This window comes from Notolepis coatsorum, assembly GCF_963971535.1.
Source record: "Notolepis coatsorum genome assembly, chromosome: 3".
NCBI lineage: Eukaryota > Metazoa > Chordata > Actinopteri > Aulopiformes > Paralepididae > Notolepis > Notolepis coatsorum.
The window spans coordinates 175,890,296-175,908,625 of NC_140167.1; the positions used below are offsets into that span (position 1 = coordinate 175,890,296).

General features: G+C 42.7%; 3 protein-coding genes across 3 annotated transcripts; all 3 read left to right on the top strand.

Moving 5' to 3' along the window:
- Positions 1 to 313: 313 nt before the first annotated feature.
- On the top strand, positions 314 to 6,686 carry c9h2orf80 (chromosome 9 C2orf80 homolog; the record flags this gene model as incomplete). Its single annotated transcript, XM_084310513.1, has 8 exons — positions 314 to 354; positions 3,739 to 3,820; positions 4,506 to 4,588; positions 4,923 to 5,013; positions 5,167 to 5,244; positions 5,494 to 5,581; positions 6,155 to 6,264; positions 6,553 to 6,686. 8 exons carry the CDS (start codon positions 314 to 316, stop codon positions 6,619 to 6,621), a joined length of 642 nt encoding a protein of 213 aa, XP_084166639.1. The 3' UTR covers positions 6,622 to 6,686.
- A 1,371-nt stretch (positions 6,687 to 8,057) lies between these two features.
- On the top strand, positions 8,058 to 13,072 carry LOC311226070 (gamma-crystallin M2-like; the record flags this gene model as incomplete). The annotated part of the gene is made up of 3 exons (XM_084311447.1): positions 8,058 to 8,069; positions 9,456 to 9,698; positions 12,794 to 13,072. 3 exons carry the CDS (start codon positions 8,058 to 8,060, stop codon positions 13,070 to 13,072), a joined length of 534 nt encoding a protein of 177 aa, XP_084167573.1.
- Positions 13,073 to 15,760: 2,688 nt separating this feature from the next.
- LOC311226172 (gamma-crystallin 1-like) lies at positions 15,761 to 16,689 on the top strand (the record flags this gene model as incomplete). The annotated part of the gene is made up of 2 exons (XM_084311543.1): positions 15,761 to 16,000; positions 16,417 to 16,689. Exons 1-2 carry the CDS (start codon positions 15,806 to 15,808, stop codon positions 16,687 to 16,689), a joined length of 468 nt encoding a protein of 155 aa, XP_084167669.1. The 5' UTR covers positions 15,761 to 15,805.
- Between the last annotated feature and the right edge of the window lie 1,641 nt (positions 16,690 to 18,330).

Genomic DNA, 18,330 nt, shown 5'->3' on the forward strand with positions numbered 1-18,330 from the left:
ATGCAACGGCTGCCTCCTCGAGTACCGGAGGGGACATGTTATGCAAGGCTTCGTCCACATTGCAGCCGGCTTGTGGGAGGCATGGCCAACAGCATTCGAGACAGGGGAGGGTAGAATTGGACAATACGAAATTGGGGAAGGGAGAAAAATAGAAAATGGGGAGAAAAAGTAGATAAAAAAAAAAAACAATGACCTACCTCTGGGATATTTATCATCAAGCTTTTCTCTAAATCTCAAATGATTATCATCGTCCACAGGAATATATTGTACATTTACAGAATCTCTTTGCAGGATTTACAGACCCTATCGGAAAATGGAGACAAGACGACTGAAAAGAGACATTAAGGCGCTCCTGTGAGTAATGCCAAGAGGTTGTTGAATACAATATGGCCTTTTTGATGGACAATACCAGTGTTTGTGGGTTCCAAGTTGTTGTTGCCTTGATACAAAAGGACGTTTTTCATAATGTTTTTCCATTACTGAACAATGTTTATTTTTATTTTTTTATCTTTCTTCCCCTCCTTTTTCCCGATTTTTCTCCCATCCCACCCTTCCTGGTTGTTGCGTACTTTCCCCTACTGTTGGTCCGGGAGACCGGAGACTGTCACATGCTTTCCTCCGACGCATGTGCAGCCTGGGGCAGGCCAACCTGGCCGCGCAGGTTCTCACCGGGGAGAGTGTAGCGTGTGGGAGGCCACACTATCTCTCCTCAGATCCAACCCTTGCTGAGCAGGCGCCCCGACCGAACTGTAGGGGTCGCTGTACACAACGCCCAGGACCCACCCTTCAGCTTCCCACCCCCTGATACAGCCAATTGTATCAGCGTGAGAGGACAGCCAAGCTGATAGCAACGCCGGGAGCTGGATTCGAACAGGCGAATCCTAGTGTTATTTTTTTTTTGTTATTCACCATCGCTACGGTTTGGTGTCTAAAACCACTTCTTCTTCTTCTTTCGTGTAACGTCAGAGGTCCAACTCCGTATCTTGTAGCCATGCCCTTAACTCTGGTCCCACATCAAAGAGGCTGGCTTCCGAGGGTGGTTTGTATAGGGGGCAGATGGTCAGGATGTGGTCAACAGTCTGCTCAGGGTCTCCACACTCGCATGCAGCGCTGTCTGCCAGGCCCCACTTCTTTAATGATGCTTTAAAGCGACCGACCCTAGATCTTAAACGGTTAAGCAGAACCCATTGCCGGCGTGGAAGATCGTCTCCTGTGGCGCCATCTCCTGGATCCCAGATGTAGTGGTGGATATGGGTTGGCCCAGCACTCTCCCACTCTCTCTTCCAGGCTGCCGCCAGCCATCCATTTCTGGATAGGTCCTCAGTGGTGGAACGGAGCATCTCTTGTGCCACCTTGTTGTAGGGGTGGCGGGACTTGAGTCTGCTCATAGGTGCTGTTGTTGTGGTGTTGTGTAGGATGTGCCAGTCATGCTTCACTGCTTTCCTTGCTAGGGCGAGAGTGGCAGCCTCTCGTCATAGGCCAGCTGGTGCGATTCCTGCAAGGACTGGCAGCAGGAAGACGGGTGTAGCCTTCAGGCATCCAGTGATGATCCGGAGGGCGTTGTTAGTAGCCGCATCAACTTTTTTAACGTGTGGGCTTCTGCTCCAGACTGGGGCACAGTACTCCGCTGCCGAGAAGACCAGGGCTTGGGTGGATATACGAAGGGTCTTGGCAGTGGCTCCCCAGGTTGTACCCGCGAGGCGTCGGATCAGCGCAACCCTTGATGTTGTCTTTGCCCTGACATCTTCGAGGTGTTGTTTGAAGGACAGTGTCCGATCCAGACGCACGCCAAGGTATTTAGGGGCTTGCTGGGACTCCAGACGCTTGTGGTCAGCATATACCTCCAGTTCCCTCTTGGCGTCTCTGTTGCAGAGATGGTATGCTGCTGTAACGGTCTTGCTGGTGCTGAGCTGTAGGCGCCACTTTTGTAGATAGGCTACTAGGATGTCCATGTCTTGGTTAAGACCGTCCTCCAGTGCCTTCCATGTGGGTCTTCTCAGCATGATGGCAAGATCGTCCGCGTAGCCGTACTTTCTGGATGCTGTGACTGGGAGATCGTAGATGTAAATATTAAACGGCATCGGAGAAAGGACTGACCCCTGTGGGACACCGTTCCTCAGTCTTCTGAGCCTGCTGCGCTGGCCATCGCTGGTGTGTAGGACAAAACTGCGGTTAGACAGCATCTCCATGATAAACTTCACCATATGCCGATCAGGTACCATCCTCATCAGCTTCAGGTGGAGTCCACGGTGCCAGACAGTATCGTACGCGGCAGTCAGGTCCAGGTACACTACCCCCGCTTTCTCATTAGCCTGGAAGCTGTCCTCGATGTCTTGAGACAGTAGTGTTGGTGAAATACAAAAGGACGTTTTTCATAATGTTTTTCCATTACTGAACAATGTTTATTTTTTTTGTTATTCACCATCGCTACGGTTTGGTGTCTAAAACCACATTAACCCATGACAAAACACTTGAGTAAAATGCCACAATTAACATCTGGACATTATTTTCCTGAAAAGTTGCTCTTTTCTGCCCTAATACTGTGTTAAAAAAGGAAGAGGAATTCTTCCTCAGATACTTTTCAGAAAATAAGTGACACATAATACTGGGATAAAGTTGGTTTGATTTTGGATATTCACATCATTCGACACATTTCATTTCTATCTTCAATACCTCTATCCCTTTTTATACTCCGGGTAGGGTGGACAACAATTGGCAACCTTTTAAAGTTTAAATGGTGATAAATAGTAGAAGAAAGTAATTGCCATTGAGGGAGCATATTTAGAATTAAACCAGCAAGTTATTTCATTGTAATGCTATTGGATTGAAATAGTAATTAAAATAAATAAAAAAGTATGAAAATACAGATTTTGGGGCGGCTGGGTGGCGCAGCGGTCTAAGCGCTCATCACCAACGCGTGATGCACCGGTATCGATGCATCACGGCCGGACGTCATACTGACTCAATTGGCAGAGTCAGCAGGAGGGGAGTCGATGGGTGGTAATCTGGTCGTTGTAAAACAGCGACTCCTGCAGGTCGGTCAGGGCGCCTGCACAGCAAGGACAGGAGATGTCGAGGGTAGTGTGAGCCTCCCACATGTTACACCTCGCCAATGAGAGTCCGCGCTGGCAGGTGAAAAGAAGTGGCTGGCTGACTCTGCATGTATCGGAGGGGACATGAGATAGATTCTTCAACCCTCCCTACGACCGACCAGTGGGGGGCACATGCGAGCAACGATCAAGACTGGGGAGGGGGGAATTGGCACGACTAAATTGGGATGGGAGAAAAACGGAAAAAAGGAGTGGATAAAAAAAAAATACAGATTTTGACCTCTGCACATGCAAAGGGACAGAGGTATTGAAGACAGCAATAGGTTGACTATGTGAAAAGCCAACATCAAACCAACTTTACCCCAGTTGACACATTCTAGCTAATCTGAATCAGTTATGGTGACTCATCGGTTCATATGGAGTTTAACCCTTTCACTACCACACTACAGAAGGTTAACCCTTTACTATCACACTACAGGCGGTTGGCAGTGAAAGGGTTAACCTTCTGTATTGTCGCAGTGAAAGGGTTAAACCATTGGTAGTGAAAGGGATAAGACTCATTTCTCAGATGCACTGGAATGCCTATGGCAGTGATAAATTGGCAAAGAATAATTTTTTTGTATCGAGGCAAGAATGACTTGGGAATCGCATGTCACAAACACTGATATTGTTTTCCCCATCTCAACAGGGGGGCTTACATTGGGCAGAGACTCAGAGAGAATGCTTTCGACCCCAAAGGGAAAGGGATCTCCACCATGCTGGATGACCTGGTAAGACATGAGGAGAGGAACACCTGACCTGAATCACAGCGTTTCACCTGCCTGATAAGATACGATATTCCTTCATTTAAATTTGGGCGTTATATAAGCATTGAGGGGGGGGGGGGGTACTAGTAGAAGACATCAATTTGGCAATAAAACGTAAAGATAACAAGCAGTGTAAACAATATAATCAACTGAATATAAGAATATGAGAAAGTAAACTGTGTAATCAAAGGTGCAGTTACAATAAATATGTGCAATAAACAGTGAATCTATACTATGAGTAAGTAAAGTAAACGGTATACACAGGTGCAGTATACATAAGGTACTTATGGCATGATATACGTTATACACTAGTCCGTGCAGGTTAGGTGGCATGATCAGACATTCCTAGTAGTTCTCGAGTTCTGCTGCCGTTGGTTCTCCGGCTGCTGGCAGCGGTCCCTGCCCGCTATTGTGGAGCCTGATGGCCACTGGTACGAAGGACTGGCCGAGTCGGTTAGTAGTTATCTTATCCTGCATTATAGTTTTCATTCAGAGGTGAGGGATAAGCAGTTAAGATGCTTTATCAGGGCATTTGAAATCATTAAAGCTTAAACATCCTATCTAATAAACATTCACTGACAATCAACCTAATTAAACGTGTAGGTATAATGGTATCTAACTCACTATGGTGTATTCATGTGTGTGACAGGCCCATTATGACCTTGCCATTAGTGTTGCCCTCTGGTGGTTGGACAAGGAGGAGGGTCAGGACATGCTGGACACAGACGTCATGTAAGCTGCTTGCACTAAAACACAGGGTGCTCCCACTAGTCCTTGGACGTATTGTACCTCAGAAGAATTGTAACATTTTATTGCTATATAACGCTGGTCAACCCAAGGTCTTTCATACAATTCACATTCATACATGATGTTTACAAGTGGCTGGAGTCAAAAATCCAACTCACAGCCCTGATCTTGATCTGGGGCATACTCCTGGGTAAATCAACACGGCCACATGACTCATTTATACCAACAGCTATTGGATAATAAATAACCCATTTTTGTCCAATGCCCTCCTTCACCCACCCTCCTTTACCCCCCCCCCCCCCCACACACACACGCACAGTGGGGCAACAAGGACTTCAGGAAGTGACCAGTACCCCAACCACCTAGAGAGAGAAGCTATGATCCTGTCCTCTTTTGCTGGGATGATCCTGGTAAGTGATAACACCAGAGCACAGCGGTTCCTTGAAGGAACAGAATGTTTGATACTGTATATTTATTGGTTCCTCTCTCTTCCTGTAATGGTGGCTGACATGATGACGTGGTCTTTGTGTTATCCCTCTCTGCCTTTTTCTTTCCTATTCCAGAATAGTTTGCCTGTGGAAGAAATCCTTGCTCTGTATAGCTGCAAGCCATCTGCCGCACATCCCAACCAGCATTCCAAGGTCCACTGTATAGGCCTACTGAGCATGCTTGTAACCTTTCAACTTAGGCTACATGTGTGCACCAGAGACCGGTTGATGTATATGTCTGCTATTGTAGCAGAACAATTATAGCATTTCAACATCATTACTGTAGTATTACTGTACATGTGCTTTTATATTTTGAATAGGAAACTGTATTTTTATCAACCATTAGCTTCACACGTACTGTAGGTGATGTGATGTAGAAACTACATATTTCTGCTTCTATAGAGCTCCATTGTACATCCCTTCTCCTTATCCTACCATCCATTAGCCATGCTTGGCTCCTACAAGGCCGTGGATCACTCCAGGAAACACAGTAAGTGTATGAATATGTACGTGTTCACTCAATAACATACCTCAACAATACAGTATTTTTATTCCCTCACAGTTGTATAGAAATCATATATGGACCCTCTGGAAGCTCAAGACCCCACGCACGTTGATTAGTCCAAATGTAAGATTTTTTATTATAAACACGATAACTCGAAGAGCTTTCATTCCAATCTTTTCCAAAAGAGTTGTGGTGCACCCTAGAGGATGAACCCTATTGATTTTGGTGACCCTATGACCTTTACTCTAGTGCCCCCATCAGGTCAAACGTTCAATATTAGAATTAGTGTATCTCGAATACCTTTTGTTTGAATCTTTTCTAATGTGCTGTGCACATTCATGAGCCATAGAGGAAGAAACCTATTGAAACCTAACACCACCATTAGTCCAAACTTTCCATTCTTCAATTAGTGTTTTTTGATGTCTGTGAGATTATGTGCAAAATAAATCTGCATTGTATTTTGGTGAAGTGCCCATTTTGATGAAGTGGAATCTGTCGATAGCAAACATACATTTTTAATATATGATTAAATGTAATTTATTTTTGGCTGTCTCCCAGCTCAGAAGTTGGAAAAGTGGCTCTCTGAGAAGATGAAGGCCAGCGCCCCTGCTGGACATAGACCTACATCGCAGTCTTCATCCTCCTCATCATCTCAATCCTTCCTCAGTGTGAGTAGCCTGCCTCAGTATTCTGTACCAATAACCAGACCAAATGATGTCCAATTATCTGTCATTATTTTCATACAGACTGCATAATGAGCAGTTATAGAAGCATAATAGAAGAATAGATGGACATAACCAGAACAAAAAAAAGTTGTATTATAACAAACTTGTCGTCGTTGAAATTATATGGTTTGGAGTGGAGGTTTGCAGGGTTTAAAAGGTGAATGGAAGACCTCTACTGCCGCCCGGTGGATTAAACCAGAACTTATTTCTAACCCCCCTCTCCTCCCACAGGACAGTGGAGAGTGCCATGATAATGAAACGGAACACTATGAAGGATCCCAAGAGTCCCTACATGGTTGAGGCGAAGACCAAAGCCAAGTACATCTCTGACAGCATCTCTGACGGTTATTATCACTCATAGGGGGGAAATCTCACCAGTTCCAGCTGTGTAACGCCCTATTAGTTTAGATTCAATTATGTGTTGGACTTGTCATCATACAGCACAAGTACAGTACAACGAAAATAAGTTTGGCATCCAACCAGAGTGCAAATGTAGCAGTAAAATGCAATAGTAATATACAATGTACAGGTGATTAAACTTGGTATATATAAATGAGTACTACTGAGTGTAGTGCTATCAGATGTAAGTACATAGTTGTAGTATTAATATGTACAGTGATACAGGTATAAAGACAGTGTGGTAGTGGTCATACTGGCCTGCAGCGTAACTAGTAAGAGTAGGATATGTATAGATATAGAATCTACAGATATAAAATAACTGCAGGTAAATACAGACGGGTGTGGATAGATATGAGGTGAGAATAAATATATTATTCCTCCATTATCATTTGATTTTCCATCTAGCTTCTATTGATGATGAATGCACGTATATATGATATTGGCACTATTTCTATAATATATCCTACTGTAAGAGTTTACCTTGTACTGTGATACTGTTTCCGACTGGCACAGCGATGATCGCTGTAGCAATGATTTCAAAATTCCATATTTCAGATTATTTTACTGTCACAACTTTTTTAAATGTACATACAATCAGAAACATGTGAGATACAACGATCTATACAAACTACAATACAAGGATTTGTATATTTACAGTGGATAAATAAAATATATATATATTCTACAGTGTTAATAGCAGCAGTATGGGTGTGTGGTGTGTAAGTAACTTTTTTGTGTGTATGCTCATGTGATAATTTAGAGTATGTCCGTCAGATGTCGGGGTGAATTTGATAATAAATGATGTGTAACGATGCAGAGTAATTACTTTTGCTGTTGTTACCATGACTACTATTAACAACCAGACCTGTTGTTATAGTGACAATTACGATGCTTACTGATGGTGCCACGAACCACACATTTCTCCTCGTTCTTCCTGTCTTCTGTTTGGGTGCTCACTATCGTTCCCCTTCCCACCCCTTTTCTGTTGCCAACAGTTAAGACCGTGCTGCGGTTTGTGATGACCTCTGACATTCCGCATGGAAAGATTCATCCCAGTTTGATGGATTAGTGAATAAAGTGGTCTCTATCAATCAAGAGGGCATGGAGGGTCAGTTTTGTGCCTGCTGGGGCATTTGCTGTGATGAATCAGGGTTTTTACTGCCCAGGATCAAGACTGCTGGCAGCCAGAGCAGGGTGTCAAATCCCCAGTCATTAAAATAACAAATAAAGTGGGATCTGCAAACCCTTTTGATTGAGGTTTATATAGTGGGGCTCGACGTCTGCTTTCAGAGACCACCATTTTTCATCAGGGAATCGGCTCCAACACGCTTTGCAGGATGACTAGTAAGGTAAGATAGCTTGTTTATCTGTGCCCCCTGTTTGTCTTAATGGCATCGCTGAATGGGATACTCATAATGGGTTACGGACTTACGGTGCATTTTTACAATTACATTTTCTAATTTGCTGACAGAAATGGTTATATCATGTATGGATGTAGCTTTGGTAGTTTAATCTGCGTTTATTCTTAATTAACTAGAGGACTCTCCGCTCACACTATTGTAATATTCTGAAAATAATTCACATTTTATTTTATTTCAGTTCGTTTTGGAAGTTAGTTATTTTAGTATGAATGATAGTTTCTCTTTAGTTTTCTTTTCCGTAATTCAGCTTACTTTTATCATGCCTTAGTTATTTTTTGCCTTGATTTTATTTTCAACTATAATAACCTTGCAAAGAGGGACAATGAGATATCAGGTAGATCTACATGGAACATTTTAGACTCAACAGTTGTGTTGGAGTGGAAAGTATTTAACTGAATACTGAATTATTGGACTGGTGCACAGTGAAGGAAGAAATCCTGGCATTAACTTGAGATGCCTAAAGATAACCGCTTAACGCAACTACTAAACACTAGGGCTGACCCCTATTAATCGATTAGTTGACTAATCGGTCGAAAGGGGCCGTAGTCGTCTGGCCAACCTCTTAGTCGAATATAATAATAATAAAAAAAAAAAAATTCAAAAGAAAAGAGGAATAGAAGCGTGGCTAACGCTAATGGCACGCATACCAGAGGCTAACTGCCTACGAAAACAGGCACAGAGGCACTGAAAGAGGATTTCACCCATCTAATGAACACACTGTACTAGACAAATATCAAGATGTATCCATCAGTGGACCAATTGCATGCTTTTGCAGAGGACAAGAAGCCTTCAGTCGACTCCTTCAGACATTAAGCACCCCCCACAGCCCAAATGGAATGATACAAAAATAAAAATATATATTATATAGCCTATATATATTTTTTTAAGTCAACCAATAGTCGACTAACGGCAAATTTTGGCCAATCCTAGTCGACCATCCAAATCCTTAGTCGGGGACAGCCCTACTAAACACAAAGCGTTGTGAGTCTCAATTTAGGTGATCGTTACAAATCATAAAGCATTGACTAAGGTTCGGTTTTTATGACACCGATCAAGTTTAATTTAGAATTTTTGGAGGATGACCGTTACAGGTTTATCCTCCTTCCTCAAGGCTGGTAAAGTCCTTATGGAAAACACTAACGACTAACAATCATGTTTAATTTAAAACCATTACAGACGAATCTTTGCAAACACAGCCTCAAAAATATAATTGGCAAGGTTTGTGGTTAACTATAGTGCTTTAACACCCGATACTAACATGGCGTTCAGGGTAACGCCATACAAAATGTCACCCTAAAATGTTTCCGCACACAGATCACTTTCTTCGAGGACAGGAACTTCCAGGGCCGCTCCTATGAGTGTGACTCGGACACCCCCGACCTGCACCCCCACTTCAGCCGCTGCAACTCCATCAAGGTGGAGAGCGGCTGCTGGGTGCTGTACGAGAGGCTCAACTATGCGGGCTACCAGTACGTCCTGACCAGGGGGGAATATCCCGAGTACCAGCGCTGGATGGGCTACAACGACTCCGTCCACTCATGCTGCACCGTCTCTTATGTGAGTCACACGCACTGTTCTTTTAACCCTTTGTGGTGTGGCAGTGAGAGGGTTAACAGTCTGTAGTGTGGTAGTGAAAGGACCGTCTGTAGTGTGGTAGTGAAAGGGTTAACCTTCTGTAGTGTGGTTGTGAAATGGGTAACCATTTGTCGTGTGGCAGTGAAAGGGTTAACCTTCTGTCTTGTCACAGTGAAAGGGTTAACCCTTTGGTAGTGTGGTAGTGAAAGGGTTAAAAAAGAGAGAGAACGTGGGCAGTTCATCAAGTGCTGTTAACTAATGAAAGCACTGGTACGAACGAGAGGGACGCCTTGAAATAAAGAACAGACATTTTTTTGTGTCCTTTAGCCCGTGAGCAGGCCTTCTCATCCTGGCCTGGGTCAAAATTCTCCTCACTTCACAGTTGTCCCAGAATCTGAATGGGATTTAATGGATATGTTATTGGACTGGCACTCAAAATGACCCCACTGGTTCTAGACTGTGCCCAAAATGGTTACACACCTTAAAAAGGTCATCTCAGTAAGAGGTTTGATCGTGTGGAATGGGGATCATTGTAGACTCAACCATGTTCAATTAAGGGGAAAAAAGCACATCGTTTAATGGTTCAGTGTAAACGGGCCTCACTATTATGGACCATTTGGATCATGAGGTTACATGCTTGTTCCATACAAATGAACGTGGTTAGAGTTAGGGCTGGGCGATATGGCCTAAAAATAAAATCTCCGATTTAGCCTTAGTTAGTCTACAGTACACAGTTCTCTTTACACACAGTCTAATACTTTACTAAGAGGGCCTTTATGTTCAACCTCTGTTAACGGGTTAACGGGACTAGATGGATAGAAATTAGATGGCAATAGTTCCACCTAACCTTACAGTAAAGGTCCTATCTAATCGTTTGGCATCTAAATCTGCATTGTAGAGTGTTGGCTCTCTCGGGTTGATTAGTGGTTTAGGGTTATGTGATACGATTCCAAACACAAACGTTTAAAGAAAAAGTAACAATCTCAGGTGAATTAATCACTGTCTCCCACCATATAATATAATATAATATGTTTCTTTATTTAACCAGGCAGGTCAATTAAGAACAAATTCTTATTTACAATGCTGGCCTGGTGAGAGGACAAAAGGGGCTCTTGAAGGGTAACGGGGAGCGGGGACAAAAAATAAGAAATAAAGATAGAAATTTAAAAATAGAAAAGAAACGATATATACATCACAGAGGTAAGGGAAATTATTTTAAAACGCACTTCAAACAATCAATTTTCAAAGTCTTTGGGGGTGCTCCAGTAGCACACCATATAGCGCGCTGAGTCGCGAAGCTGTTGTCCCGGGTTCGTTTCCCAGTCCCGGCGACCATTTGCCGCATTTCTTCCCTACAGTACCTCTCCTCCCGTTCTCCCTCTCTCCCTCTATCGGTCCTGCGTGGCCAGAAAAAGATGAAAATGCTATAAAAAATGTTTAAAAAAAAGTTCAAAGTCTTTTGCATCTTGTTCCACCTGCTGGGAGCAGCAAATTGGACGGAGTATTGACTATCGAATATCATAACAAATGATCTAGCGATAAAATAAAATGTTGGTAAACTACAAACTCCAGTCTGTAGTGATAAATAAAATGTGGGTAAATGACTAAATCAGTGATGTATTTATTTACAGCAGTATGTAGGTGGTTAAAGGGGTAGTTCTGATTTCTTTGGAACCCTAGCCTGATTTCTTACTGACCAATGATGTTGTCGATCGGTAGAGTTCTTTCTCGGCACGGTCTCTACGCTGTTCCTTACACTGGCTTCGGATAGTTGGCGACAAACCAATGCAAAGTCAATGGGGTCACGCTCCTGCCCGTACAAGCGGAACGAGGCTCGCTGAAATCTACTCCACAGTGAACATAAAGTACATTGCAGTGAGCCTCGGTCAGCTTTGAATTTCAGTGAGCCTCAGTCAGCTTTAAAGGGGACATGCATTGCTATTCCTAGCACTATTTGGACAACTTTACACAATTCCTGTGAGTCTATTGAAGAAATCTGTAAGCTTTTATTAAAAAAAAATCATTGTTTTCTATTTCTATCAAGTACTCAAAAGCCAAATTTTTCTCACTTTGGATTTCAGGCTGTGTTGGCCTGGCTCCGCCCATAAACACTGAATGAGTATGTGCTACTGCTGCTTCCTCGCAAGGTCCAGGTTGTGTGTAAATGAGTATGTGCTACTGCTGCTGCTTCCCCGCGAGGTCCAGGTTGTGTGTAAATGAGTGTGCTACTGCTGCGTCCTCGCGCAGGGTTTGTTTCCCCGACAGAAGCTCCTCTCTCCCTCCCTCTCTCTCTCACTTGCTTGTTGTCTGCCTTGCTCTGAGGAAGTGTCGGGTTACACTATCTGCCTGCTCTGTTTGCTGTCGCTGTCAACCATAGAGGGGGCGTTAGTTATGCAAATTTCACAGAAACCGTTAAATCGGAACAGTTGAGTGAGGGAGGATCTCGTGAACTCGAGACTAGACTGAGTCATGTTTCAAGTTTCTTTAATAGTTGTCATAAAGAAGTACAGAATACTTTTATACAAAATGCTTCTTTCTGTTACGCTCCAGAGACTGTGCTAGACAAAACGCTAAGTATGAAATAAAATAATATAGCATGTAAAAAATAGAAGTCACGTACGTAGACAGTGTTCAGTATATACATATGTACAATGTTCAATGCAGAATAGAAGTAACCACACCATAAGCAGGCAAAAACAAATCAAAAAGAAAAACAAGCAAAAAGGAAAGCAAACCAAGACGGGCACTGTACCGTATTGCACTTGCCTCGAGCCCATTCACATGTAGACATACATATATATATATATTCTATCCTAAGTCTGCCCATACAATGGGGCATTGGGCCTTTAGAAGGATCCGAGAAATTTCAGCAGGAAAATAGTCTAATAGTGGGGCCCACACCTCCTGAAAGGAAGCGTCGTTGCCATTATGCAAAGTTTGAATCACACTTTCACCTAAGGAGTGAGGAAGCAGGGCAGGAATAAGGGTCAGGTTCCCGTCTACCTGGTTCCTGTCTACTTGCGCCTCTGTACTTCCAGCCCCTGACATTGTACCCTTCTCTCTCCTATCATCTCCAGACCAGCGAGGGTCCCTATCGCATGCGCGTCTACGAGCGGGCCAACTTCCAGGGTCAGACGGTGGAGTTCACAGAGGACTGCGAGTCGCTCCAGGAGCAGGTCTGCTGCCGCGACGTCCACTCCTGCAACGTGGTGGAGGGCTACTGGGTCCTCTACGAGCAGCCCAACTACCGCGGCCGCCAGTACCTCATGAGGCCTGGGGAGTATCGCAAGTTCAGCGACTGGGGAGCCACCTGTGCCACCACCACCGGGTCACTCAAGAGACTCACTGATTTCTAATCTGGTATTAAATCATTGGAGCTATACTTCAGATGATATCTCGACGAAAATAATCTCGATTCAGTGGACGTTTTAGATGAATCAAGAAACACCTTCTGATGTTATGTTGACACTGGCTTGTCAATTAAAGAATGTGCCTTTACTACATGATACAAATACACGAATGCCACGTCTGATTTTGGTCATGCTAAAGTCATTGACACTGGCTTATGGATATGAAATGGTTTTAAGTGACTCTGAATAAATGAATCTATTGTAAACCTTTTTTTGTCTTTTTGTGAATAAACCTTCAATGAATTCAGTTGATTGGTTCATAAAACGGGTTCATGTGCCTTATCTATACAGTATATAGTTTGTGTGTGTGTATATAGTTTGTGTGTATATATATATATATATAAAGCTGAATACAATTATTCAAAATGAGCCAAACTCCAATGGAGATATTTTATATTTTTGGATAGTAATATCCAAAATGTTTGAGCTCACGGTACCGCAGTCTCAGGTCCACATCCAAAAGAACACTGAACAGCTACTTCCACTGGGCAAACAGACTACTGACAGACACTGAATTATCACATGAGCATATACACACAAAAGCACCTTAAGTGACTTACAGTACACACCACACAAGCACAGCTATTACACGCACACACTGCTGCTAACATATACCTTGTATTGTATCATTTGTATAGATGGAATGTTGTTTATTGTTTAGATTATAGTTTTAGTTTATTTATAGCTTATTTAGTTTATAGTTATAGTTTGTATAGATAGAATATGAATGAATGATTTTATTTCTGTCTTTTTTTTATTAATTTTTTTACAAAGCATAGTAGTAGAACTTCCCAAAAAACGAAAAAAAATAAAATGACCAAAAAGGTGTAGGCTGAAGCCGAGGCTTATAATTGCCTAACATTTTTACATTACACTATTTACACAAAAAAAAAACATAATTCAGTATATCATTTAGCAAAGGTTACAAACGTTTCATAGTTTTATATACAAAACGTATACACATTTATTTATGTTGTGTACTATGTTTACAATCTACTACAGTTGAGGAGCCGGGACAAATAAGCATTTTTCTGAATGTATGTACATTTAAAAAAGCTGTGACAATAAAATAATCTGAATTTTAATCTAGGAGGCCTATACAGACACAAACACAACAAGACACATGTAACCCAAGGCCTTACAAATGCAGTGTCATAACCTTGGCTCCGTTCAATGATTACGGTTTGACCTGTTTACCGCTTGAATGCGACACTTTCTTTTCTTTCTACATCCATCTGACAATGGATTAACCAAGCGCCGCTGGGGGCCTCTGTCCTATAGGTCGGGGTCACGCAGGGGTCACGCAGGGTGCAGCTCCACATGGGGAAAACATGCCTCGTTGGCAGACTTCCCTGTCAGAACAAGGGGCCCGACAAACAAAGCTGGGAATTTCATGTATTTCTTTTGTTTTTTGAATCAAATTAATTATTGTGCATAAAACTAAATTACAAACGTACTTATTTACATTTACATTTAGTCATTTAGCTGACGCTTTTATCCAAAGCGACTTACAAGTTCTGTACAACAGGTCAGCAGGAAGGGTACAACTCTTTCAGCTAAGTAACAATGTTCGTCAAACAGTGTTGAAACTTGAGTGCATAGTAGTAAAGACATAATTAGTTAGTTATGGTAAGAATACAGTGTATTTGATTCTAAATTGATGAATAAATAAATATATATATATGGTCACCACATAATATGTTAATTGTAATCTATCAAACCGCCATATCTGAGGAAACATCTACTGGAAATGTAATTGCTGATAAACAGATGTTCATAAACGAATGTGAACGTTTGACGAGATTAGATTATTTTGCGACATAATGAATGTGAATGACATCAACGCAGAGATGGGTAAAAAGGACTCCACGGTGACTATTGACCTGTCCAGCCTGTGAATGCCGTGGCTCCTGCTGGAAGCCTGGCTCTGGGCCGCGGCTGTAACATGACCTTTCTGCTGACACCAGGCCTGATTTGAATAACAACACGTACAGCGGTACCAATGCTCTCAGGGTAATGTATATAAGCATGACCGCTACTTTGCAAGCCATACCACAACGAGAGGCCTAACAAACAGCTGCAATCATGATGGGCAAGGTTTGTGTGTTAAATCCCTTTTCCGAATTACAAGAGACTTGCACAATTGTACAAGCGAGTGCACCATAACATTTCTGCGATGTCATATTTTTCTACTCCTAATTTATCCCCGTTTCTAAGCAATATTTAGTCGAAAGGTATTGTCTAAAGTGAACTAAAGGTTGGGGAAGTCAGCTAGCACCGCTAGCTAGCTAGGGGATCATCCCTATGTTCCCCGGGTCCTATGTTCCCCGGTTGATTGATTAATTGATTGAACATTTTATACATTTTTATTATTTTATTAATTATTAATGTCCGCCTTGTTTCGAACTGGTTAAGCTTAGGCCCTCTTTCGAAGTTGGTTAAGGTTAGAGTTTGGAATCAGGGCTGGTGGTCTAAAATTTTCAATCAATCAATCAATCAATCGGGGAACATAGGACCCGGGGAACATAGGACCCGGGGAACATAGGACCCGGGGAACATAGACATGCTCCCCTAGCTAGCTAGTATCGCTTTGTCTCTCGGCTAAATGCGAATTGCTTCTTCCCTATTCAGATCATCTTCTACGAGGACAAGAACTTCGGCGGCCGTCACCATGAGTGCATGAGTGACTGTGCCGACCTCCACACCATGTTCAACCGCTGCCAGTCCATCCGTGTGGAGAGCGGCATGTTCATGATCTACGACCGCCCCAACTTCAGCGGCAACCAGTACTTCATGAGGAGGGGAGAGTACTCCGACTACATGCGCATGATGGGCATGAACGACTGTGTCAGGTCCTGTCGCATGATCCCCATGGTAAGGGCCTCTCTATAACGGCAGGTTCACGCTCAGCAGCAACAGCCCTGGCACGACCTTCAACCGTGCCGTATCGAGTCACACGTCTAGTGATTGTAGTCTCATATTTGACGTGTAGTACAGACAAGTACAAATAGGCAGTGTAAACAATATAATTAACTGTGAATATATGCACATGAGCAAGTAGGCAGTGTGATCAAAGGTGCAGATGAGGTCTGTATGCCCTATCAGTTATATTATACATTATAATAAATATGGTCAATAACACTTAGAATCTAAATAAATTAAGTAAAGTAGCCTAAGCCTGAATCCTCAGAAAAGCCCTCCTCAGAACAGAAGACGTCCCACTGGGTCCATGCCCGGCGGGCTCTGCGGCTGTTGGAAAGTGACCCTGTGTCCCTCTCTGTCCTCTCTAGCACCGTGGTAACTTCAGGATGAGGCTGTACGAGCGTTCCGACATGGGAGGCCAGATGATGGAGGTGAACGAGGACTGCCCCAACGTCCAGGACCGCTACCAGATGTCCGACGTCAACTCCTGCAGCGTGATGGACGGCCACTGGATGATGTACGAGCAGCCCAACTACAAGGGCAAGCAGTACTACATGAGGCCCGGCGAGTACAGGAGGTACAGCGACTGGGGAGGCATGAGCCCCAGGATCGGATCCCTCAGACGCCTCATGGATCTCTAAAGACAGAACGGTCCTCGTGAGATGTCTCCTCTTTGCCTTGTTTCACACGCTGAATAAAATGGTGTCAGTGCTCAAGTGTTTTGGGTTTTGTTCTTGCTCTCTGCGCATGGAGGGAACGTTCTCCAGTGTGGACGTGGCGGGCTCATGGCCTGACATCTTAGCTCTGATCAGAGGCTTGAATAAAGCGCTAGCAGCAGTTTTGACACTGACCACACAGACTCAAGTGTTATCTATTACAGTGCTGTAGGTGAGTCTCAGTCACTGCAGACCGGCTCTCATTTCCACCTTTTAGTCACTGCACCTTTCTGAGAGATAGAAAGCAAAAACATCCCAACCACAAAAAAAAAAAAACTCATTAGAAAACATACCATAAAGAAAATGATAGTCTAGAAGCACCATAGGCAAGTTCTTTTAGAAATTATTTCCGGAGAAGATGAAACAAATATATAGCATAGGGGATCTACTTTCAGTTCAGTCTATTTCCATTGGAGATCATGAGCATACATTTACATTTACATTTAGTCATTTAGCTGACGCTTTTATCCAAAGCTACTAACAAGTTCTGTACGACAAGTCATCAGGAAGGGCACAAATCTATCAGCTGAGTAACAATGTTCATCAAAGTGTTGAGTGCTACAGTGTAGGTTAGTATATTAGGACAAGTGCATGACAATAAGGTTAGTTAGGTTTTAATTTATTTTTTATTTCAGATAATGGTTGAAGAAGTGCGTCTTTAGTCGACGGCGTAGGGGATCATTCTACTTTCAGTTCAGTCCATTTCTGTTGGAGATCATGAGTGTAGGGGATCATTCTACTTTCAGTTCAGTCCATTTCTGTTGGAGATCATGAGTGTAGGGATCATTCTACTTTCAGTTCAGTCCATTTCTGTTGGAGATCATGAGTGTAGGGGATCATTCTACTTTCAGTTCAGTCCATTTCTGTTGGAGATCATGAGTGTGTAGGGGATCATTCTACTTTCAGTTCAGTCCATTTCTGTTGGAGATCATGAGTGTAGGGGATCAGTATACTTTCAGTGCAGTCCATTTCTGTTGATGATTTGAACAATCTTTATTTTACTGTTGAATAGTCACAAAAAATAAATACCAGATGTATTTGATAGTTCCGCCAAAATTTAAATTGAGATGATTAAATCCCTGCACCACCAGAGGGCAGTTCTGAATGAATCTGTAGCTCTGTATACAGTATACCAGAGCTCACAGGTGCAGTTAGCTCTGATGTGTAATACCTGGCAGCCATGCGTTTAAAACTATGATATTATGGCCTATTACATAAGATGGTCAAAACAAAAATTCCGAGATTTTGGACATATATGAAACACACAAATTATAAAAATGAAAGGATAATGCAACATGAATATTACATTTCAGGCAATTATGAAATAACTCATCCGCTCTCAAATTGATTAGCAACAGAAGGGCTGACAGTGTTTGACAGTTGAGCATACGTTTTAAATGTATCTAATAAGATCTAATTAGAGCTTTACTGGTTTTTATTTTGTATATACAGTAAGCTATATAATTTGTGGGTATTGGATTAAGACACACTATGGTGTGATTGGTTGAGAACGTTGCTGAAAACTATAATTTTCTTCTGGTAAATCAGAGCCTTCAACAATCTGTG